The 24,443-nt window shown below is 43.4% G+C and overlaps 1 protein-coding gene across 1 annotated transcript in view; it reads right to left on the bottom strand.

Annotated features, from left to right (window-relative positions):
* Pfdn1 (prefoldin subunit 1) overlaps positions 1-18,457 on the bottom strand; it is a 49,574-nt gene extending 31,117 nt beyond the window's left edge. Inside the window, exons 1-3 of the mRNA XM_037413759.2 lie at positions 18,307-18,457; positions 17,975-18,138; positions 8,314-8,398 (exon numbers count right to left, since the gene is read on the bottom strand). Of these exons, the coding sequence (XP_037269656.1) occupies positions 8,314-8,398; positions 17,975-18,138; positions 18,307-18,342 (285 nt within the window). The 5' untranslated portion in view covers positions 18,343-18,457. The remainder of the gene's footprint in view (positions 1-8,313; positions 8,399-17,974; positions 18,139-18,306) is intronic.
* Positions 18,458-24,443: the final 5,986 nt, after the last annotated feature.

Here is a 24,443-nt window from a genome sequence, read left to right as displayed (position 1 = left end):
CACGATATAATACAAGCACTTTTGCACACTGCTCCCCTCAAAAAGCAACTGTAAAGGGCAGGATATGTACCAGAGACCACATGCTACGCAGAGACCACATGCCACAGCCACTGATCTTTTGTGCATTTAACTTCTACATACATTGGCTTAAAGGTCCCTCTATGACACACCGGCCTCTTAATGAAATGGCACACCACGTTGAATGACTTGTTTTTTCGCTGGCACCCTGCAACATTTTTTGAATAATAGCCAGAAAATGCTAGCCGAGGCTCTTACAAACGCGTGAGCCAATTGTTGGGCACGAGGACATACCGTGGTGGCGTTTGTGTGACATGCAGGGTTGGAATGTATCGCAAGTCTTCTCCCACTCTGCCCGCAGTCACTTTCAAATCTTCTTTACTATTATTAAATTTGTTGAACTTCACTTTGACGAAATCAGTAAAATACTTCTGTGGCTTTGTCACTGACTCCACAAAGTGCAATATAACTACTCCAAAAATAATACGTGCCTCAAAATGACACCACGTTTCAACGCCAGCGTCATGTGCTATAGCCACCGATACACAAGCTGTGGGGGGCTGAACATGCTACTTTTTAAAAAGATAAAGAACCATTCTGCGTCAAATCGAAACTAAACACTTAATTAACTTTAGCGTGTGCATGAGAAAAAAAAACAATCACATTTTTTTCTGCAAGAGATACGTACAACGTGACCACCACATAACTTTGTTATTGTAGGTTCGCATCTAAAGACAGGTCATGGTTGACACGAAAACGAAATGACATGAACAACTTTACATTCCTCTTTAGTACAAAGTCTTATAAAACACGATGCAAGCAGTTTCCTTGCTTAGTGGGAAGCAACCCAAAATGCTTCCGAACTGGATGCAGCAGCAACCTTCCTTAAAATATTGGAGCTCAACGCACCAAAAACTATAAGCATGCACGCGCCGCAATGAGAGTTGTAGTTTACAACATTTTACATGAGCCCGAGTTAATTTTTCTTAACATTTATCTGTTGCTTCTTATTGTGCGAATTTCCTATGGTTGTTCAATGGTACATTTTCGATCCCCATCGTGCCCCGTAGGGATGAAAATTTTTGGCAATTTACGCCATTCTGCAGTTCGCACAAAACGACCGATTTCAATAATAAAAAAAAAACACCGTCGTGATAGGCCTAAATTACAATATTAAATGCACCGTGCACCAACCAGCTGTATTACTTTGAGCATTTGAATGCACTAACATGCTGCAAGGGCTGACTTACAGTGGTCTAAATGGCAATCTTATGCTTATGAAGTGCGAAAAACATGCCTACAAAACAGAAACGCTCACAGGACAATTGCTTGTCCTGTGCCTATCTGCCTTATCCCTATGTGGTTTCCCTTTCCCCCTTTTTTTCGCTCTTCATAAGCACAAATGTCAGATAGCTGTCCTTTTTTCATAGACGCAAATTGTAAGATTGTTCGATTGTTGAGACGCTATATTGGCTGAGTAGTAACGGCAAGGGCTAGTAACGAATTTAGACTCGTTTACAGTCGCTCTTCCTTGTGATGTTATTAGAGTAATTTTGTGTGCATCCGCGAGTGTTTGGTTTCACTTTTGTTTCTTGTTTTTTGCATTTTGCTTGTTTCTTTGGGTGGTAAAGTGTGTTTTCCATGCCCATCTCCAGTCTCTTTGAATTTCTTTCTTTGGAAGTGCTCCTGAGATAAATTCGTGACATTAATTGACAAGCCTGCCAGGATTTTTTAATTTTTTCCATCTTATCGGCCCAGTCACGATATAGTCGGGGGTTACACGGATGGATTATGAGAAGTTGACGGCAGTGGCCAAACATTTGGGCATGAACAGAGGAGACGATTGAGTTTTTCAAGAATGCACAACTAGAACAGGAAAGAGTGCATGAACGGATGCTCGAAGAGCAAGAGTGCAAAAAAAAAATTTTGGAGTTAAAGCTGCGGTCAGCACAGGCGAATACGGTGGCGCGCGATGACACGAGTGTCGTTAGCGCAAGTGGGCCAATGCCTTGAGTTTGTCTCTTGTTGGGGAGGCATTGAGCGTGTTCATCCGCATGCCAGCCAAAGAATCAATGAACTACGAACTGGTAAAGAAAACTTTATTGTAACGATTCTGACTGACAGCAGAAGGGTTTCAGAAAAAGTTTCAAACGTGTAGGCCCGAAAACTCTGAGACTGGCAAGCAGTTTGTCTGCCGCCTTGCTAACTATTTTGATCGGTGGATGGAGCTATCGGACACAGAAAAAAACGTACGAAGGCGTCCGCGACAAAATAGTTGGCGAGCAGTTCTTTAACCGTTGCAGTAGTAAGCTGGCGATATTTTTGAAGGAGAGAAAGGTAGACATAGTAAAGGAAATGGCAAGACACGCTGACCAGTTTCTGGAGGCCCAAGGGTTAAGGAATCTTTGAAAGGGGAATAGTGACAATATCATGATAGCGGAGAGAGAGACTAGAGGTCAGCTACCGATAAGCAAACCAAAGACACAAGAACAATGCTTCATGTGCGACCGGCTGGGACATGTTGCTGTCAACTGCCGTACAAAAAACAGTTTTGGTGAAAAGCCTGTGACATGCACACTATGCCAGAAATGGGGACATAGAGCCGAAGAGTGTAGGAACAAATCTGGGAAAAAGACCACCTGTGTAATGAGGCAGAGAGAAGAGGGACAGAAGGAACCATACATATAAGTAGTATATAAGGTGAAGTACAGGGTCATAAGGTTACCGTGCTGCAGGATACCGGCACAGATACAATGTTAGTAAGGAAAATTCTCGTGTCATCGGAGAATATTACTGGACAGGTAAAGCCTGTGACTTATGTGGACAGAACTATAGTTTATCTGTCAGAAGCAAAAATAGAAGTGTCTACGCCCTTTTTTACAGGTCTGGTGACAGCTAAGTGCTTTGAGGATTCCATTTATGACCTGATCGTGGGAAAACGTACCAGGTGGGAGAAAAGCAGATGACCCTGATCCATCATAGAAAGGGGCTGAGAAAGGCTCAGATCAGAGAAAAGACCCGGAGACTGTAAAAGGAGAGGATGGGAACTAAAATAGCAGCTGTGGTATAAACCAAAGTCTCAAACAAGTTAACTAAGACTATGAAACCCCTGCAGGTTGCACACGTTAATGGGTTTGATATATCGATGGATAAGTTTAAAAATTTTAAAAATTGCAAGAAAAAGACCCATCGATTAAAGCGTGTGAGCAGAGATCAAGAGAGACCATGTGAAGAAAGAAAAGTAGAAAGGTAGTACGATTTGTCAAACAAAATAGACTGGTGTATCACAACTGTGTGTTCAGTTCGGGGCGTGAAGCACCGCAGCTGTTGATGCCTGAGGAATTAAAGAGTACAGTGTTGAAAGTAGGCACACGACGGTGTAATGGCAGGACAACAGTGCCTGAAAAATATGTCGGAGAGGATCCCAGAAAAAATCTTTTGTGTAGGGATACAGAGCGATGCAAAAATATATGTCAAAAAATGCCAAAAAACGCTCACTAAGGGGAGAGTTGGTAGAGTCCTTCTGGGCAAGATGCCACTTGTAGAGCTACCATTCGATAGGGTGGCTATCGACATCGTGGGGCCGATCAACACAGTGTCAGGTAAAGTCAACATGTGTATACTGACCTTGGTGGACGTAGCTGCTAGATACTCATATGCAGTGGCCTTAAAAACTATAGACACCATTCAGGTAGCAGCGGCTCTGTTGGCAATGGTCTCAAGGTATGGTGTCCTGACGGCAGCCTTTAGTGATAGAAGTTCGAATTTTCTTTCAGAGATGATGAAACAAGTTCACCGATTGATGTCCATTGAAAGTAAGTTAACCACCCCATACCACCCAATGGCCGAATTCCTAGTAGAACGCTTCAATGAAACACTAAAGCGATGCCAAGAATGTGTAAGGAAAGGCCCAAGGACTGGGATAGACATCTGCCAACGCTATCGTTCACATATCGTAAGGTACCGCAGGCAAGCCTAGGTTTCTCTCAATATAAGATACAAGAGAACGGTTAGAGGCCCTATAACAATCCTCAAAGAGTTGTGGTCCAAGGAAGAGTTGGGAGTAGAGGAAAAGAGCACATGCACCTATGTGCTAGATCTGAGGAATAGGTTAGAATAAACGTGCAAATTAGCACAACAGGAATTAGAACAAGCAAAACAGAAGCAGAAAGTGAACTATGACCACAAAGCAGTGCGTGGGGTGTTAAATACAGGGGACAAAGTACTGGTGCTTCTGCTCACAGAAAACAATAGAATGCTGACACTATGGAAAGGGCCATTCACAGTAACCCAAAAGAGTGAAATGGACTACGAAATTGAAATCCATGATCAGAAAATAGTGTTCCATATTAATTTGCTAAAGAGATATGAAGAGAGAAAGCAGGCTGAAAAGAAAAGAGGTAGCTACCATGTGCACAGTAATCACGGAAGAAAACAAAGAAGAGGTACCCACATATAATATTAAAAAAACTATGGGTGCAGATTACATGAGCCAAGCTATGTGAAAGTGCTGGAGTTTTGAACAGAATGTGAACATTGTGTGCACAGGACATTGTGTGCACAGGACATTGAGTGCATAGGACATTGTGGGCTTGGGACATTGTGTGCATAGAACATTGTGCGTAGAGGACATGGTGCACATAAAAATGACACCCTCGATAGGATATAAACAAAAAGTGCAGTAAAAAGTGCGAAACAATGTGGTCAGAGAGAAGTGAATTCGGATCTACCCAAGGAGGGCCCAAAGCGAAACATACGGCACAAGGGTGCAGAGGAAAAACGGAAGAAATTAGCAGTTTTTTTGGAAGAAAAACTCTTCAAGACGGGGGTGAATGTCATGAGTAACAGGATGCAAGGTGTGTGCCGGGCGCAGGAAGGCGGCGGCAATGCATGAGACCCCGATGATGCAAAGATGCGCCACGCTGATGAATGAGACTGAACGAAGAGGCTTGCGGCACGCAACCAGAGCAGTGATCGAAAATCCCAGATGATGAGCTAGCACTCTGCTGTGGTGCTCCGAGCTGCGAAAACATGGAAAACCAGCGTTGCTACGACGACAGGAGCAGCATAGCCGCCCAGTTCTGAAGGATGTCGGCGTGAGAAGCTCGGGAAGTGGTTGTTGACCTCGGAGGTCCTATGAGGCTGCCTAGACTCGTCGCACCCTTGCCCAGCAGTTCCTGGTGGACATGCAGAAATCCTATTTCACGCCACTGCGGTAGCAGTTCACACCAGTCGACAGAGTGGACGCGTCAGAAAGGGAGAAAGAGTCCACGTCGAGCTAATACCCGTGACACACGGGCAAAAGTAAAGTACTTTGAAGTAAACCCCTTTTGTCGCCTAAGGGGACCATTTGCAGAAAGGAGTGGCGCTGATGACACACGGCACCGGACTACTGCTTTAGGCGGTGCCTCAGAAGAACGCTGCAGAAAAAATGGCGCTGTTTGTGGAAGCAGCAAGATTGCAAATATTAAAAAGAATCTGCGCATGTACATCACATTCAGCGACGCCTGAGCATAAAACCATTTTTTTTTTTTATTGTCTGGTGGCCTATATTGCGCATACCTGTAATTTTCTTTCGCTTTTTTGCGTTTTTAGCAGCAACTTAACTTCGTCTGGCAACTATGAACAGTCGGTGCTTTGTTGTTTTTGTTTTTTGTCGTGCTTCTTACATGGCTGCGTCCAGCTGGGTCAGTGACGGCGTGCCGCGTTTCATTATGGGGAATACCGGCGTCGGTGAGGCTCTCGGCAATCGCCTGGTACACTCCACCGTTGTGCTTTTGCCCTCGCAAGGCGTCCAAATGGTCCTCCCATAGCTTTATCAGCGCGCAGGTCTCCTTTTCAGTCCACTGGACGCGCGGATTTTTCTTCACCGACTGAGCCGACTCCATTGTTACAAGATACTACGTCGCCGACACAGCAACTGCCGCAGCCAACCCTAACATGATCGCGCAAGTGACGTAATGCAGGCGTTTGAGAGTATGGACAGACTATAGGCCTTCACTTTTCAACAATTCGCACTGCTGCTGAAAATTAAAACATTTTTTCAGCGCAAAAAAATACTGACAGGGCACCAAAGTGTTGCGACACGTTTTCTGCTATTGATAAATTATGCGCACTGTATGCGAGAGTACTCCCTTCCTGCCAGAAAAGTAGATGCGGGATCTGCTTTTGCGAAAAGGATCTTTGCCGGAAAGGAGTTACTCCTTTGTCGTGTGTCACTGGGCCCGAACGCCTTTCCGAAAGATGTCCCCTTGTCTAAAGGACTTCAGGGTGCCCGTGTGTCAGGAGCATAAGCCTAGCCTAGCAAGGCTGAAAGCAACGATGAAGACCGGGGCACCAGCGATGAGGACGAGCAGCTCGTTCGGCAGAACCGACCGACGGTGACCGTAGAAAGTTGAGAAGGACGTCAACGACGCACGTGACAAACCATCAACACAACAAAAGGGACGAGTCGACGCAAACTGTAAGAACGTTCGATTGTTAAGACGTCATATTGGCTGAGTAGTAACGACAAGGGCTAGTAACAGATTCAGACTGGTTTACAGTCGGTCTTGCTTGTAATGTCGTTGGGGTAATTTTGTGTGCGTCCGCGAGTGTTTGGTCTCACTCTAGTTTTTTTCCATTTTGCTTGTTTTTTTTGGTGATAAAGTGTTTGTTTGCCACGCCCGTCTACAGTCTCTCTCAATTACATTTTTCGCAAGCGCTCCCGAGATAAATTCGTGACAAGTACATATCGGTCCTCCAACATGCTAACAAGCACACAACAAATCAACGCATTGTCAATGTCACAGAGTGATACTGAATGCCGCATTGAGCTTTCGTAAGCTGTTTTACCTCGAAATAAAATAACTTCCAGATGACAGACTGAAATTCAAATTTATTCAAATATACTTGAGCTCTTCGAGCAATCGAGTAGAGGGTGCATATCGAGCTTGACTTTTTTTTTTTGTCAGGACCCCTTTAAGTTAACCCCAAGGGAACATAAAGCAAAGACTCATGCAGCTGTTTAAAGGGCCAGTAAACAGCCCTGAGGTACAAAAATTTTTAAAAGAGATATATGTGCAGTTTTTCTTCGCGAACATGCTGCTGCAAGAATTTTGCGAATACATAATATATTAGGAAGTTACAGGGGTTAGAACATCGGTCTAACCTGGTTACAAATTTTCGCGCGGCCTCAACTTCTTCTCCTTTCCATGAAGGGGAAGGCGTAGCCCATTGTAGCGACTCTACTCACTTCGGCAACGTGACACCACATCAGCGATTGACGTCATCAGCGAACTCGATCAGTCGCAATGCACTTCCGCTTGCTGCGAAGCGTGGTTGTTTGTTTACAGTTTGCCGCACCAGCCGCTGGTCAACCACCCCATACCACCCAATGTGTGTAAGAGTCAGGTGCGAAGTGTCGACCACAAACGATCAGGTCCCCAACGTACGTTGCCGGATGGCCGATTCACTTCAGACATGCAGCGCGCATGGCCCCATCACGAGGCACCCGGTGCCGATGCTTCTCCGTTGCCCAGTCGCTCGATTTGCAGCCGACGGCAGAGCAACGCGTTTTACCAGTGTTGCTCATGTCAAGGGCGAAGTACGTTCGTACGTGGGCACTGGCGCTATAGTTGAGCGAAGAGTGTACATGTGCACGCGACAACTGCGAGGCTGGTTCTTTCACCGCAGTGCCAAGAAACAAGGGGCAGTTTCGTAGCTGTTGGGTGGGAACAGGAACTGACGCTGACTTCACTACTTCTTTTTTCACACCTGATTTAGACCAATCGGCGAGCTGCGTGTTACGTCATGTCGTCAATCGTCGAGTTGACGTCACAGCGCGTGCAAGGGGGTCAATCAGGCGTAGGAAAGATGTGCGGGAATCGTTTTTTGAAATAGAGGCTCTGCGCGGCGTGCAGTGCTGTAATATTCAGAAAACGTGATCGCTGCGGTTTAATCTATGAATTGCCGAGCTTTTATGGGGGGTGTAAAAAAAAAAGTCGGAGCCTGTTTACTGGCCCTTTAAACAATGAAAAACATGTGCTGATAACTAGAAGGACACAGCAGATACTATTGATACCATTGAAGATACCATTGTGACCCCAACTTAGGGTTATATATAAAGTGCATGAATATTATGGCACACGAGTATTTCCACATTTTTTTCTCCAGTGAAATGCAGCCACCAAGACCAAATACCCAGCCCCAACATTGCACTTGGCACCACAATTCCATAGCACCTGTGCCACCATGGATTTTTTTTTTTTTACAACAACCCTGCATGTTATAATAGACAGACTAGTTTCAACTTACCTCGATGCCCTTTATCCTCTCATTCCAATCATTTATCTTATCATCCAAATGCTTCATCACTTCCGAAAAATCAGTACCAAGAAACCTGCAATCATGAATGACAGCAGAAAAGAAACTTAAATATACGTAACATAAATGATGCTCACAGATACACTTTTAAATAAAGGCAACACATAATTTTCACATATATTTGACAACCCCTTGGCAATTATTTACCATTTTACGACTAATTCTTTGTGATCAGAAACTTCAATACCCACAGCACGCAACCTCTTTTCCAGAGTTATGCAAACAAATTTACTAAAAAAAACACATAAAAGTCAGGGTGCTGCATCCAATTTCCTTATGAGGATTTGTTAAACCTTGTCGGGTTGATCAAGTGGCTCGCTATTTTATGAATGCAACTATGTTAAACAAGTAGACAATAGAATATTATGCTAATGTCTCGAGGTCTAATTTTGTATTTTTAAAACTCGTAAGAGAAGAAACAGCTTGTGACTATGTCAACACTGACAAAAACATTCTACCTCTAATGTCAATAACGAAGCTGCCCTCCTGATAAGCTTTTGGCAGCAAGAAGACTTTCAGCCCTAGAAAAACGGCATACAAGACAATCCTCGTTATTATAACGAAATGTGCTATTTTTGGGGTTCCTTAATAAATCACAAGACAAAAACTAAAGAAGGAAGGCAAGCTCCCAGTGAGCACGGCAATCTTGTCAGCAAGATGCATGCACAGAAATCAAGCACTGCAGATGAAAGACTGTACTGAAATTCAGGGCTATCATGTTTCATTCTGTATCAAATAACATTCACAGAAAGCGTACTTCCACCACACTTGCCTATGTTACTCACAAGAGAACTATACCAGGGATAATCTAGCTGCAGCAAGAGCACACATGTCAATGAGTTCATGTGAACTCCAGCTCAGCTCCTATAATCTGGTTTTCTATGATGCAATAGCTGAACTCTAAATGTACTTCCATTCCCCACCATGTAGCAATTTCAAAACCACGATTATTGCATGGTTGCATGCCCTTACAGAAATAGATGCATATGGAGGAATCTGCATCCGTATGTGCTTGAATGAAATATTTTAAGAACTGAATTTTTTTTTTTTGTATCTGCATACAACTGAATTGCGGGGTTTGAGATGCTGCAACCAGGCTACGATTATGAGGTACGCTATAGCACAGCACTTTAGATCAATCCTGACCAGCTGGAGTTCCTTGCCTGACCATCTGGATATGTGCTCAAATCTAAGTAGATGGGTGCTACTGGCAATATAGGATACATTAAACTCGAAGGGGATCGCGAAACAGTTTGGTATATTGATAATCTGAAATAATAAATATGTGTATTTAATGGCGAATTCCACTGGTACATCCAGAGCGGCCGCCAAAATCCTGCAGCGAGCACTTGGATTGCGCCAAACCAGATCTGCGAGTGGAACACGTCAATGCCCAGTGTGATGTCACTTCGAAGTTGTTTACTCATATGTCGCTAAACTGGTACCGGTTTCTATTCCGTCGTTGCAAATTGTGTCGCCACTGCAAAGCACACATTTTGACCACGCAGTCGTGGAAAGCAGGGTACCGCTTTCCAAATTTAGAAATGTAAACAAGTGCACAGGGCTACTAGACCGTCTCAAAAAAATCTGAAGGCAACGTAGCTGCCCGACTGTACCGAAAATGATGGCAACGCGTTATCGGAGTTTCGGCGAAATCCATCTTTGCAAGACAGACCACTTGGAACGCTCTGTCGCAGAGTGTGTTGCTCCGAATCTACCAGTAGAAAATGCAAACTTGCTGCGAATCTGCCAGCAGAACGTTGATTCTCAGCCGCGAAGAAAACTTGCTCCTGCTCAACGAGTGGAATTCGCCATAATGCAATGCAACCCTAAAAATGGCTTTCGGAAACTGTAATAAGCGGTAACATGACAATTCATTCCCAGTATGCTTTAAGAAAAAGGAAACTTCTGCAAGTTGCCACACTTTATTTTGCGTGAAAATACCCTGTAGACATATCTTGCCTCTAGCACACTGTCAAGTTCAACAAGCCATCCTCATTAATCAAGCATTGAAACTTTCAAATAAGTAAATTTAGCACCTTCAGCAACAACAGCGGTGATTGAAAGTGAGCGCCGATGCAAGCTCTGTCATGCGGTGAAATGTTTAGCAGCGTCGTTAGCATCTTCATAGCCACACGGGCCCACTTCCACAGCACCGAGAATGTCAGCCATGATATCGGCATCGATGCAGTCAGAAACAGTGACGTCGTCATCTGCACCGATGAAGTCGCTTTCTGTAATCCCGTCCAAGGTGGCGAAGTAATAAAATTCACTGAGGCACCGAACGACGTTGCCAGCTCAGATGACGCACTCTAAGTCGTCACCTGTCACTAAAGCCCACGAGGAAACTGTGCATGACAGTGCCTTGCTTGGCATTGTTCCAAGAACCAGTAATCATTGTTATCACAACAAGCAATGCAATATTTAGTTTGACTACAGATGAAAGATGCAGCAGTAACGAAGTGCAAGTACTGAGTGCCCAAGCTGAAAGTGCCACTGACAATGCTGTCCACAAATAACAAATGACCATGTACCCCACCATTTTGGCGATGGCGATGACACTAGGGACTTGATAGCAGCAAGCGAAAAGAAGGAAGTGTAGCCTCCGTAACATGCTTTATATAACCAAAAACGCCAAAAATATGTCACACACGAGGATCTCAAAAGCCATGCTTTTCGTGCCTGCATGCCATCATGCACGAACAAACAAGAAAGAGAATGCGCAGATCGAGACAAGGCAGCCAAGTCACTTCATGTGACTTAGGTGCCCTCAGCAATTGGGCCCCTCTGAAAACACTCTTTCCATGCCTTACAAGCTACAACAGAGAGCCCATTACGCGCCAGTGCACTAGCAAATGGTGTGCAACCAACAAATTACATTGCATTTTGTCACCTGCGTGGAAGGAGGGATCGGAACTTCTTAGAATGTGGCTGAAAAATAATCAATCTTTGAATAAATGCACTCCATGGGCTCGACACGGCACAGCCTTCTATATGTCAAATAATGCGCTCTGCGGGAGTTCTATACACTTGTGCATCAGTCCCATACTTCTGCATGGGAAATTCAAGGCGATTTATCAACTGTTCGATGTAGTGAATAATCTAATATATCCGACATTGATATACCCGGGATGGACTGTATTGCATTACCCTCACCACAACGCAACCAATATAGCCAGAAATTCAACCAAAACCCTAGACTTCAGCTGCAAGAATCAATGTTTGCCTCTAATGCAAGCATCCTGCTTGCACCGAGCAGAATGCACAATAAAAAGAACCATATATGCCAGGCACTTTGCATGCAACTGTCAACTCGTCCACTGTAAAGTACTGGGCGAGTTGGTATAGATACATGCGGAAGCTTAGCATGAGGAAAACTGGGAACTAAAGTTAAGTGGAAGGAAAATCTGCACCTTATAGTTGTCAAAGACAACTATAGGTTTTCTTTTCATTAAACTTTAGTTCCCAGTGTTAGCTCATGCCCTGCCCGTTCTTTGCTGTGTACTGTTTTCTTCGCGACACGCTTTGCCATGAACACATCACATCCCCCTCGATTTTTTTTTTTTTTTTTTTTTGTGGTGCTGCTTAGACAGAATCGTGAGGCACTCTATGGCTCCAATAGTCTAAATAATTATCACCATGTCCATTTTCAAAAATGGCTGGAATGCTTTGCCAATGCCTACGCAGTAAACACAAAAAATGTTTTTGTCCAAGTAACGCTTTTCAGGAAAATGTGTTTTAGTGAAGCATAAAACTAGAGCTGGGCGAATAGCAAAATTTTGGGTGCAAAGCAAATATAACATTGAAGTGTGAGTGTGATTCGAATTTTCTTTAATACTTCGAAGTGAATTTGCAGAAGAAAAAGTTGGAGAGGATTCCTAAGCATATCTTTATAAGATAGCAATATGAAAGTGTTGCTTTTCGCTAGGTTGATGAAGCGCTGGCAGGATGGCGTTCCATAGTTATTCTATCGAGAATGCGATAATGCAGAGGCTGAATTGTATTTATGTAAATTATTTGGTGCAACCAAAGTGTTGCTGACAACACTCTGGCAAAGTTGCTCATTTCACATCCTCTCCTCCTCTTTCTGAACTTTTGTGGAATACCCACTGATGTGGAAAGGAAGGGTGTGCTCCCTCAAGTCTGCAGTTCCAAATCTGCCTTGTAGACATCAATATGTAAGAACGGGTGAAATTTTGGATGCTAAGAATTCTGGGCAATCAGTTTTTTGGACATCCTTCCCAAATTTCAGGTCCATAACATCCTTAATTGAGCCCCCCTCCCCTGCCACATCCATCATCTCTATGTTGGAGCCAGCGTTTTCTTGAATCAAAAGATTTGAGACTAACAGAGCCCGAATGACTGCTTTGCTGCAAACAGGGCCGCATCAGCCGAAATACAATTTGGAGCAATTTTTGGAGCAGCAAAATGTTACTTTTGGAGCACTACATTCCAAATTTGGAGCAGTATAAAAAATAAGGCTTACATTTAGAAAACAATTATGCATAAATCATTCACCATCACCTAAATTGTGCAGTGTCAACATGAGCACTGCTATTTCAATGAAAGTAGTATTTTGAACCACCCTGCTGAGCAAACTATGATAAAATCCATATTGGCATTTCCTGCGCCTGTCAAATCATTTGACAGACTCTGTGAATTTAAAGAATCTGCTAAGCTCACGACCTTGAAATTTGAGAGGTCTGTAAAACCGAAGAGTAGGAGTGGACAATGCACAATTTAGTTTGTTTTTTAGGGAAGCAGAAATGTCATAAACTGCATCAAATGATTGCCAGTAGCTTATTTAGAAGTCAGTGATTATACTGCTACTCAGAATTGTGTGGCGTACAAATGCACGAGTAACTGAGCAAAATGTGCAGTATCCCACTAATGCTAACAGCTCCTTCTAAATCTCAATACGCTTTCTCGCAGGGCACCAGTGTACTGCGGCAAAGGTAGCTAAAGCAGCGTTAGAACCAAAGCCAACAAGTTTTCTAACTGCTACACCACCACCCCACTTCTCCCCCCCCCCCCTTTTTTTTTTCACCGTGGGGTTGGGTGCCGCTCCGGCTCCCTCGCAAGGCACGTTCGACCAACTGCGCACGCCTGTTGGGCCGGAAACAGTATCGGATATCTATCACTAGGACCTTGGCTGGGACGACACAACTTCAAAACAAAAGGGAAAATGTTTCAAGTACCACTGCTAAGGCAATCAGTGTGGTCGCTTGCTACGCCAGTGTTCGCAGCACGTCGAGCTTGTTTGCGTGAGGCAAACGACATACGCTTCCAGCTTTATTTCTTAACAAGCCATAGCCGCATTTTTAGGCTAGGAAATCTACATTTCCCATGAGGCGATAATGGCTACAGCAATGCATTTTTGTCTTAAAGTTCTGTCGTCCCATCAATAATTATCCGCTGTGGTCAGCGGGCCGATGGGCGCGCAACGTTGTTACTTTATCTGGTTGATCGCGTCTCGCGAGCGTAGAGCCTAGAGTATTTTAAGTATATTCTAGGCACTCTAGTTTGGGTCTGCGCACTTTGACTGATGACCCAAGCTGCAGATGGCCGACATGGCCTGCATTTCTAGCCAAAATTAGCGCACCTGAAAAACATTTTGAGGCTGGCTGGGCATTTTGGCGCCAGCATGACGCAATTTCAGTAAATTTCACCGGTTTGGCACAGCACGGTGAAACAATCAGAAATCGTATCAAATTGGCACAATTGGCACGGCTGTTGCACCCCTGCACAAGACGAGATGTGTTGAGGTGAAGCATGTTAAAAATCTGTTGGGGACACCTAACAAGGCCCCACTAACATGGCCCAACTAACATGGCAAGCAAGGCCCAACTAACATGGCAAGCAAGACCCACCTAACATGGCAAACTAACCAAGGCCCAACTAACATGGCAAGCAAGGGTATGCTCGCTTCAAGTTTAACAGTAATGGAGCCTGAAAGGCAGTTTTGTCGCAGTACGAGAGATGGTTGAAGCATATGAAAAATCTGAAGGGCCACTTACTCTCGAACGTTGACTGTATTACTCTTGGGGAAGTTCAACCTTAGTGGAGCCAGAAAGGCAGTTCTGCCACATTCAAGAGTGACGAGGTGAAGCATATTAAAAATATGAAGGGGTTGATGATTGATTTGTGGGATTTAACATCCCAAAACCACGATATTATGAGAGACGCCGTAGTGGAGAGCTCCGGAAATTTCGACCACCTGGGGTTCTTAACATGCAGCCAAATCTAAGCACACGGGTCTACAACATTTCCGTCTCCATGGGAAATGCAGACGCCGCAGCGCAGCAAGGATTATATCCTGCGAGTCGGAAGCCGAGTACCTTAGCCACTAGACCACTGCGGCGGGGCCAAAAATCTGAAGGGGTCACTTCCAATCGGACGTTGGCTGTATATCTTGAGAAGTTCAAATAGTAAACCTCCAGTGCGAAGCAAATCAAATAGCTAACACTATTAGAAAAATATTCGAAGTTTTGAATATTCACACACCCCTACTATAACCCATTCAATGTTGTGTAGGCAATCAATATTAAAATTTCTGCAAGCAAATAAATGATTCTGACGATTGCCTTTACTATCTGTTCAATAATATCATGAACCCTCAATGAAAAAACGAAGGCTACGGCTTGACTCAAAGTGTAACAAAAGGAAGCCCAGGCTCATAGGCTGAAACAATGAAAAAAAAAAAAAAAACTGAAAAATGTGACATCATGATAATTAAACCTCATTATTTCTAAATAACACTGCCATGATCATGTGAACCTAATATAACTTCTGAAGACAGGGCAGGAAAGTCACAATTTTGTTCATAAGACTACACAGTACTTTCCCAAACTTTAAAATATCTGCAATTCCTTTGCAAATTCCATAATTTTTTTTTAAACAAGGGCCATTGCATGGCTTTTTTTTGGTGCCGTGATTAGGCAGTGCTCCAAGAAAAAATAAAACAATTGCATTATTTATAAGGCAGTGGCAACTCTGGGAAGTACCCAGTCATGCCCACATTACCAATAGATGTAACTGTGTTACAGTTAAGAATTTATACAATTACAGTCACTGTGAAAAGAATATCATTAGTTTTCCATAGCTTAGTAAAGATAAGAATAGATCGCAAATCAAATGAGAGTTCATTTAATGGAAACTACAAAGGCATGCAGGTAGTCGAAGTTGCAAGTGGTTAAACCCTAGACCTAGGAAACCAGACACACACTCAAGCTCAACACCAGCACTTGCTGTGTACACCTACATTTGTTGCATAAATCTTTTTGTTGATACACCCTTGGTGTTGGTGAATCAATTTGGAAAACTCAGTGTAGCTTGAGATGAGTTGTTTCTCAAAGTCGGGCTTCATTTGCTTGATATATGTCGCATTTTTTACAGAACAGACATAACGCCAGGGTGCTGGACAGAATTTTCGTACTCTGTTGGATACAGGGATGCTGTATCCAATCTCCTCTTTTAAACTGTGAAGGGAGCCATGTTGTAGAGATGTGAAAGGTGAAGAGAATTTCGGAAGAAAGTTCGAGAAACAGATAGCGAAAACTACACATCAGCCTTTAACGAGTGTTGATGTTTGATAATTATTATTAAAAACAATAGAGGTAACGGCATTTCCTGTTAGAATTAGCAAGTAAAAAGTAACAGTGTTATATTTACTGATAATACATTAGAACTAACTAGTTAGTGTCCAAGCCTGGTGGCAGAAAATAACACTCAGACTATGCTACAGCCTTTGAGTGCATCACTGGCACATAGAACAAACACTCTAAAAGAGAGAGGCCCTGCCATAGTACAGCTGGACCCAACAATAGCAAAAAACCATGGTCGTCATTCCATGCTGGCCCAATGGCACAGTATAAATTTCTTCTTTAATGAACTACAAGTTAAAAAAATTGTAAGAAAGGACTCATGAGAATTCATTTAATGCCCTAAACATTTCATGCCTTTACTGAAAGGTGTGCAATGTTCTTGAGGCAATGGCAAGTTTCTGTAATGTGCAAAATATCTTACATGATAAACTGCTTTGTCAAGTCATTAGGCACTCTGCATGCTAACACATCACTGCAAGTGAATGCTAAACACATGTAACAACAGAAGCCACACAATAGGGCACAGATAGAGGGCAACATAAGTGCATATTCACAACTGTTTCACGAGCACCTGCCACAAATGTTCTTGCTGTATTGATGACGAACTGATTCACCCAGCCAAGAAAATTCACCCATACAAGAAAAGATGAAGGAGTTTCAAGGGCTCGTTTTTTTTTAGGCACACTATTATTCAGAAGTAACAGACAATGCCAAAGAAAGTATAGGAGATGTAATTGGTAGTAAAAAATGTGATATAAATGAGAACAATATAAGTGGACGAAAAGATAACTTGCCACTGACAGGTACCGAACCTGCGGCTAATGCTCTTGCTTACACAAGTGATTCTATTGAGTCGTGGTGATAAATTTTGCATTCCTAGTTGGCAAGTGATAGCACACGACTAACACAACACCCCCAGACTTCGCCTAAGGCCAGTACGAGAAGCAATCTGTGCCATCAACTAATCCTTCTAGAATTGTTTCCCACCATTGCAAATATAAACAGTGTCCTTTTTTTTCCTTTTAAAATTCTTCATGCTAAGTCAAGACTAGGTTATCTTTAGATGATCAATTGGAGAATTCAAAATTCCACATTGCTTTTCTTTTTGTCTCGCAATCAATGAAGGTTAGTGCCAAAAGTGAAAGCACATTTAACCTGGCTGTATATATGAGCTACTTTCGCCTGGGAAAGGCTTTGAAGGCAGTACTAAACAGGCACCTTAACAAGCATTCTTTACAACGCATCTAACGTTACCTACGTAGGGCCTGTATGCTCCTAATACCTTCCACAAATGTTTAATGCAGCAAATGGTTGCATGTTTGTAAACACTAACATTATCCTTCATTATGACTTCAGGGAGCCCCTAACCCGGCTGCTGAAACATCAGAGTATATTCAAAGGTGCCAAGTTAATTTTTATGCCACATAAATTGACCTGCATGAGGGCAGCATTTGCTCATATGCAGAAAAAGACATGACGATAGAGGGCACAAAAAGAGATGCAAGCAAGGCTTCATCATGCTTGTCTCTCTTTTAGTCGATAACGTTTGCAACACTGCAGCAATACTTCCACGTAACAAAGCCTATGAATAAGAGGTCTTAGAATGCATCACTTATGATGTGCAAAAGCTTGGAAACATGTTCACGCCTACCTTGTAGGCGCCACAGTATACAAGATGCGTAATTGTGGGGATAAGTACAACTCGGTTTTCGCAAATGTTCTGTTTATATTGAGCTAGTGACTGTTACCGCCCACGCCTTCTTCATGCAGCAATCACGTTACCTGCTATGTCCAGTATGATGGGAAAAAAATGGAATATAATTAATTGCTTCCCTCACTATAACCTGCCCCACGCGACCATGTTCCTCACAGCCGAATGAACGCAACAACGGTGATTACTGAAGAGCACGCATCATGTGTGAAGCTTACAAATAATGACACCGACGTAGAAACAAGTGCAAAATATCGGAATGAAACGGCACACCTACATTCTTCCGCAAGACCGATACATTTTCGCGTCGGGATCCTCGGAGACCAATTCGCCCGTACAATAGGCGTACTTGACTGCTCTCTTGAGGCTCTCGATCCGCACGTCAGCCTGCCGCAGACGCTTCGTTGTGTCAATCATTTTCATTTGAAGATCTTGAAACGCCTGCGAACGACACATGGTTCCGGCAAACTTGACATAAGCAATACAGTCTCAGAGCTTGCGCGAATTCTGCTAGACTCCGTCACTTCGTGAAACAATTATGCATTTCTCAATAGCCACAGGTCCCAAAATCAAAGAGAATTTTCAACAATAACCACGTTTTTTTTTTACCTTTTTCAGCTCCATGTCGACTGGTCCGGCTGCCATTTTGCTGATGCCTCTAGCGATGAGCTTCTGAAGCCCAGCTGAGCCGCTGTTGACGATGTTACCCACCTTTCCTTCCTCCGTGCTGTTACCACTGTCCCTCAAAACGCCTCTGTGCAGCGAGTACGAAATATTGGCCGCACTTTTCCCCTCTCATTTCACTTATGGTAAATGTATGTCAATCAATCAATCAGAGTTTTTTATTGATAGAAATGGAAGAAACTACCTCATGTTAAGATACATACTGTTTGAGCAACTCTGGTTTGTAACAACAGTACCAATTATCGTAAACTCCTCCGTGATCGTAAATCTCAATTCGACCATAGCCTCCTAGATTTCCTTTACCAGCTGGATTATCTCAGATGGAAAGCGGCTGTCGTCGGAACTATGGTAGTGGCGCTACCTAAGTAGGGGTGTCTTCAAATAAGCCTTTACAATTTTGGAACTTATAGGCAACAAAAATAACGCGAAAAAGTTTTTTAGAGGCGTAAGCGTAATTATAGTTAACTCTACGTAAGTGACGCCGTCATGCATTCAGCAGGCAACTCTTTCGAAACAAGGCATAGCCTCTGAAGTTAGTAGCAAAAGTCAAAATTGCCAATCTCAAAGGCCAAGTACTAAGACGCTTATCCCTACGTAGGCAGTGCCGTCATAGACGACGGGCGTTTCGCGCTCATCCAGCAGGCAAGGGAAATCTAGGAGGCTATGATTCGACTAAACACGTTTGCAACAGAACAGTTGACAAATATACAAACTGAAAAGAAAGTATAAACAGTAAAACAAAATGAAGCGATGAACAATGCTAAACAGTAGAACAGGAAAAATAGAAAAACTATAATGCATAAAATGTGGAAATATAAACAAAATGAACCTATATAAAGTAAAAATACAGACGTTGATTGACGATTGATTCGTGGGTTATAACGTCCCAAAACCACCATATGATTATGAGACGCCGTAGTAGAGGGCTCCGGAAATTTCGATCACCTGGGGTTCTTTAACGTGCGCCCAAATCTGAGTACACGGGCCTACATTTCAGCCTCCATCGGAAATGCAGCCGCAACCAACGTTACTAGAATCTAGTAACGTTGGCCGTCACAGCCGGCATTTAATTCCGCCACCTGTAGGTCAGCAGCCGAGTACCTTAACCAGTAGACCACCGTGGCGGGGCAAAAATATAGATGTTAAACAGTTGTTATTTCAGAAGACAGCGCAACCAGAGGAGCCAAAGGGCAGAACTTTTCACTCAGAGGTCACATTTAGTGATTATCTTATTAATACATGAAGGTCACTGATCCGAGAAAAAAGCGCGAGAAGCATGGCTCAGACATGGCGTAAAGCACCGAAATTGAACTCCCGGTCGACGGTCCTTGATAGTGTACAAAACTGGGCAAGTTCGTTCAACTTGATGGTTTAAAACGCAGCGCTAAAAGATGATATGCGATGAAGGAGGACACAGAACAAGCCCTTGTCATGTGTTCTCCTTCATCATGTGTATAGTTTTTTTAACACGATTTTTTTTTTGCCAGGGTCCACCACGTACTAAAACTTTTGTGCATTTTCATTATAATCAGTGTTGATATGGTGCAACGGGCTCGCGTTGGGTAAAGTCCCTGGATATCTTTAGGAAAGTACCGCCATTCATTTACCCAGGCCGCCGCGCCACGCATCCTCCTCTCTCATCTCTCGGGCCGCCACAAACATCGCGCGTGTTATTAGCGTGACATAACATTCTTGATATATAGGAAATCGGCGCGAGCCGGGTAAAGGGCCGGCGCCCGCACGGTGACTGTTAGGGAGAATATATAGATAAGGTTTGTATACTTTGGAGAGAAGTGTTGGACTCTTTGAGAGGATATGGAGGAGATGTGTCGGTACTTTCTCCTTATCAAGGGACTTTAGCGTCCCTTGATATGGAGATAAGGTTTGTATACTTTGGAGAGGAGGGTTAGACCCTTTGGAGAGGATATGGAGGAGTGTGTCTGTACTTTCTCTATATCAAGGGACTTTAGAGAATATGGAGGAGAGTGTCTGTACTTTCTCCATATCAAGGGACTTTAGCGTTGGGCGCGCTCTCGAAGCCCCGCCTCCACGGAGCGTGGGCGGTTCTCGTGCACGCGCGCTCATCAGACGCGTGATTCGGCGCACGCTGAGCGGCCGCATTTATGAAAGTGCGATCCCGAGAAGAATCGTAACAGTTATTCGCGCTTGTCCTGTGTATACTTGTGCGCTCGTTTCGAGCTGCTTGTCGTTCTCAACGTGCGGGGGGACTTTGCAATTTGTTGCTGTAGCTGAAACAATGCACAATAAACGCTCAACTTTCTCTGTGACACTTTTCACTCTCATAATTTTTTTTTCGTTCTGTGTTTTAAAGTGCCAAGTAACATCTGCATACATTTTGCTTTTCGTGCTGGCTTACGTGATGATTGAATTGCATTTGAATAAGCTCGTTCTAAAAACAAATGCTTCGAATCGATGCAGGCCAAACACAATCAAGTTTTACGACACTTTCTTTCATGCGTCCATCGCTCATCACCCCTTTCAGCGCGTGCGCAGAAAACATATAGTTACATCAATGGGGGTCAGATAACACATGCTCATTAAAACTTGCCTCAAATTTATGTAGCATGTTCTAGTCATTTTTAGCCATATATTAAAGCAAAGATCGACGCGTTTAAATGCATGTCGTATGACTGTTGCTTGGAGTGAGTCACACTATTTTTTTGTGGATGGATGGATGGATGGATGGATGGATGGATATGGCTGTACCCTTTAGAACGGGTGGCGGCTAACGTCACCTAGCCGTAATACTTAGTGAACCAACAACTAGATTTATCTTTTTTCCTTTAAATAGTGAAGTTGAGCACTGGACGAAGGATTTAATTTTCATTCATGCCTTTATTCCAGCCACCAATCAGATAACCTTTTTCTAGTTATTTCTACCCGCTTAAAGTCTATTTTGCCCTCGCTGTCCCTAAACCCCAGTGCTTTGAAAAACTCTGCGCCCTCATACTGAAATATAGGGTGAAGTCCTTTACAGAACATTATCGGTGTTCAGCAGTTTCCTCCTCCTCTCCACATGCACTGCATACCGTGTCTACCCCTTCATATTTGGCCCGATAAGTCTTGGTTCGCAATACTCTCGTCATGGCTTCAAACAGTAGAGAACTACCCCGAGTAATATCATAGATCTTTGGCTTGGCAATTTCCTGCTTAAAAGTTCGATAGATTTCTAGTGCGGACTTCTTAATCATGTCAATTTTCCGCATATCGGTCTCCATGTCCTTTACCTTCTTCTTAACCGATAGTTTTTTTTTTTTTGCCGCCTGTGCTTTTCTAAGTACTTACCCGTCAATTTTTTGGTTCGCTTCCTCCATTTCGTATCGACAATCCTCATGTACAAGTAGCTGAAAACCTTCCTAGCCCAACGATGCTTCCCCAATTCTGTCAATCGCTTCTCAAATTTGATCTTGCTGCTAGCTTCCCTGCCCTCAAATGATGTACATCCCATATCATCTTGTACTCCCTCATTTGGTGTATTCCCGTGAGCTCCTAAAGCAAGAATATACCTATTCCACGTTGCTTAATTTCTAATCTTGCTTGAACTTCCACACGATCTCATGCACAAGACCGCATTGCCGAATGTCAGACCAGGAACCATGACCCCTTTCCATATTTTTCTCACAACATCATACCTATTGTGATTCCACAGTGGCCTATTTTTTATCACCGCTGCATTCCTGTTACCTTTAGTCATTACGTATATTTCGTGTTCCCTTAGGTACTCGGTCCCATTGCTTATCCATACGCCCAGGTATTTGTATTTATCTGTTATTTCTAGCGTGACCTCCTGTATCCAAAGCTCACTACTTTCATTATCATTAAAAATCATGACTGCTGATTTTTCCTTACTGAATATGAAATCTAACCTATCTTCCTTATTACCGCAGATGTTCATCAATCTCAGCAAATCTTCCTTGCTGTCGACCATTAGCACTATATCATCTGCGTACATCAATGCTGGTAGTGCCTATCCAACGTTTTCCTTGTTTGACGAAAGAGAGGCTAAAGCCAAATCCACTCCCCTCAAATTCGGCCTCTAATCCTATTAGGTACATTGTGGTTAACAAGGGTGACTCAGGACACCCCTGCTTAAGCCCCCGTTTTATCTCTGTGGGCTCAGATACCTGTTTTTCCCATTTCATAACTACTTTGTTACTTTTATAGATATCCTTTAAAAGCTTAGTGACTCCACCCACCACACCTAGTGTGTCCAGTATTCCCCACAAGTCCTCTTGAACCACGCTATATCAATGATTGATTTGCGGAGTTTAACGTCCCAAAACAGCCATATGCATATGAGAGACGCCGTAGTGGAGGGCTCCGGAAATTTTGACCACCTGGGGTTTTTTAACGTGCACCCAAATCTGAGCACACGGGCCTACGAACCACGCTATATCGTACGCTCCCTTGATATAAAAAAAAAAAATGCTAGCCACAGGGGCATGTGTTCCATTTCTGCTATTTCGATGCACTGCGCCAGTGAGAACAGATTGTCTTCCAACCTCCTGTGTTTCCGAAACCCATTTTGGAGTTCCCCCCACACCCCTCATCCCCAATCCATGCCTGCAGTTTTTCCTTTAAAATCTGCATCGCCAGCCTGTAGGCCACTAATGTCACTGTTATAGGACGGTAGTTGTTTATGTCACCTTTGTCCCCCTTTCCTTTATAGATCATGCTCATCCGGCTAAGTTTCCATCCCTTGTAGATTTCACCATCGATTATTGTTTTGCTTGCTGCCTCTCTAAAAGTCTGCTTAGACTTGGGTCGCAATGTTTTTATCAGCATCATTAGGATGCCATCAGGGCCTGTTGATGTACTACTAGGAACTAATTGAATTCGCGAAAGCGCAAAACAAAGTGTTTAGGCTTTCTGTGAACAAACTGCGCATCGACTCGACAACTTATATTTATGATAGCGCTGGAAGCGCAGTTGTTCCGCTGAATAGATATCTCCGATTGGAAGCATGCGCACAGACTCACATAGCACCAAAGCTTTACCCTATTTCACCATCATTGTCTCTATCGTTCGCCAACATACGAAGCATACCATCCAAACGTGATATCATTTCTTTCTTTTTGGAAGATAGTAGATCAGACATTATCGCATTTACAGGCATCCTGCAATAAAAAATGAAGAAGTTTTTTTTCCTTTTTAACACGTATAACATATATAGATGTGACCGCTCTTTCAAAAGAGGGGGCGGTGTCGTGATAGGTATTAAAAAGACTATTACGTCATCATTGATCAACACACATTCTGATCTTGAGATTATCTGGGTGGCCTGCACGATTTCGTCCTCTAAGTTACTGATAGACATTTGCTACCGTGCACCGGATTCGAACGGTTCCTTCGTAAGTGCTCTGCGCGACAGCATCAACAAAGCCTCTGAGCTCTTCCAGGCTGATTTAACTTATGTTCTGGGTGACTTCAATTATCCGCTAATTGATTGGGTGAAATTAGCATCTTCCTGTCATACAACAAACGAATTTATCAATTTATGTTTATATGTGAACCTATTTCAACCTGTTTCTAAACCTACACGTGGTACCCGTGTTCTATACCTTATTCTCACGAACGCTCCTGAAACTATAAGTAACATAGAACACCTGGATGGTTTCAGCTATCACCATCTGCTTCAAGTGACGATGCCCCGCCGCGGTGGTCTAGTGGCTAATGTACTCGGCTGCTGACCCGTAGGGCGCGGGTTTGAATCCCGGCTGCGGCGGCTGCATTTCCGATGCAGGCGGAAATGTTGTAGGCCCGTGTGCTCAGATTTGGGTGCACGTTAAAGAACCCCAGGTGGTCTAAATTTCCGGAGCCCTCCACTACGGCGTCTCTCATAATCATATAGTGGTTTTGGGACGTTAAACCCCACATATCATCATCAAGTGACGATAAACATAACACCACCCACAGCAGGTCCCATAACAAAGCAAATTCTAGACTACAATAAAGGTAGTTTTACTGCAATAAATACGGAACTAAGAACATTTTTTTCTTCAAAGCACAATGTGGCCCTCACTTTACAATAGATCTGTGGA

Source organism: Rhipicephalus microplus, chromosome X, assembly GCF_043290135.1.
Source record: "Rhipicephalus microplus isolate Deutch F79 chromosome X, USDA_Rmic, whole genome shotgun sequence".
Classification (NCBI taxonomy): domain Eukaryota; kingdom Metazoa; phylum Arthropoda; class Arachnida; order Ixodida; family Ixodidae; genus Rhipicephalus; species Rhipicephalus microplus.
This window is presented reverse-complemented; position numbering and strand designations above follow the sequence as displayed.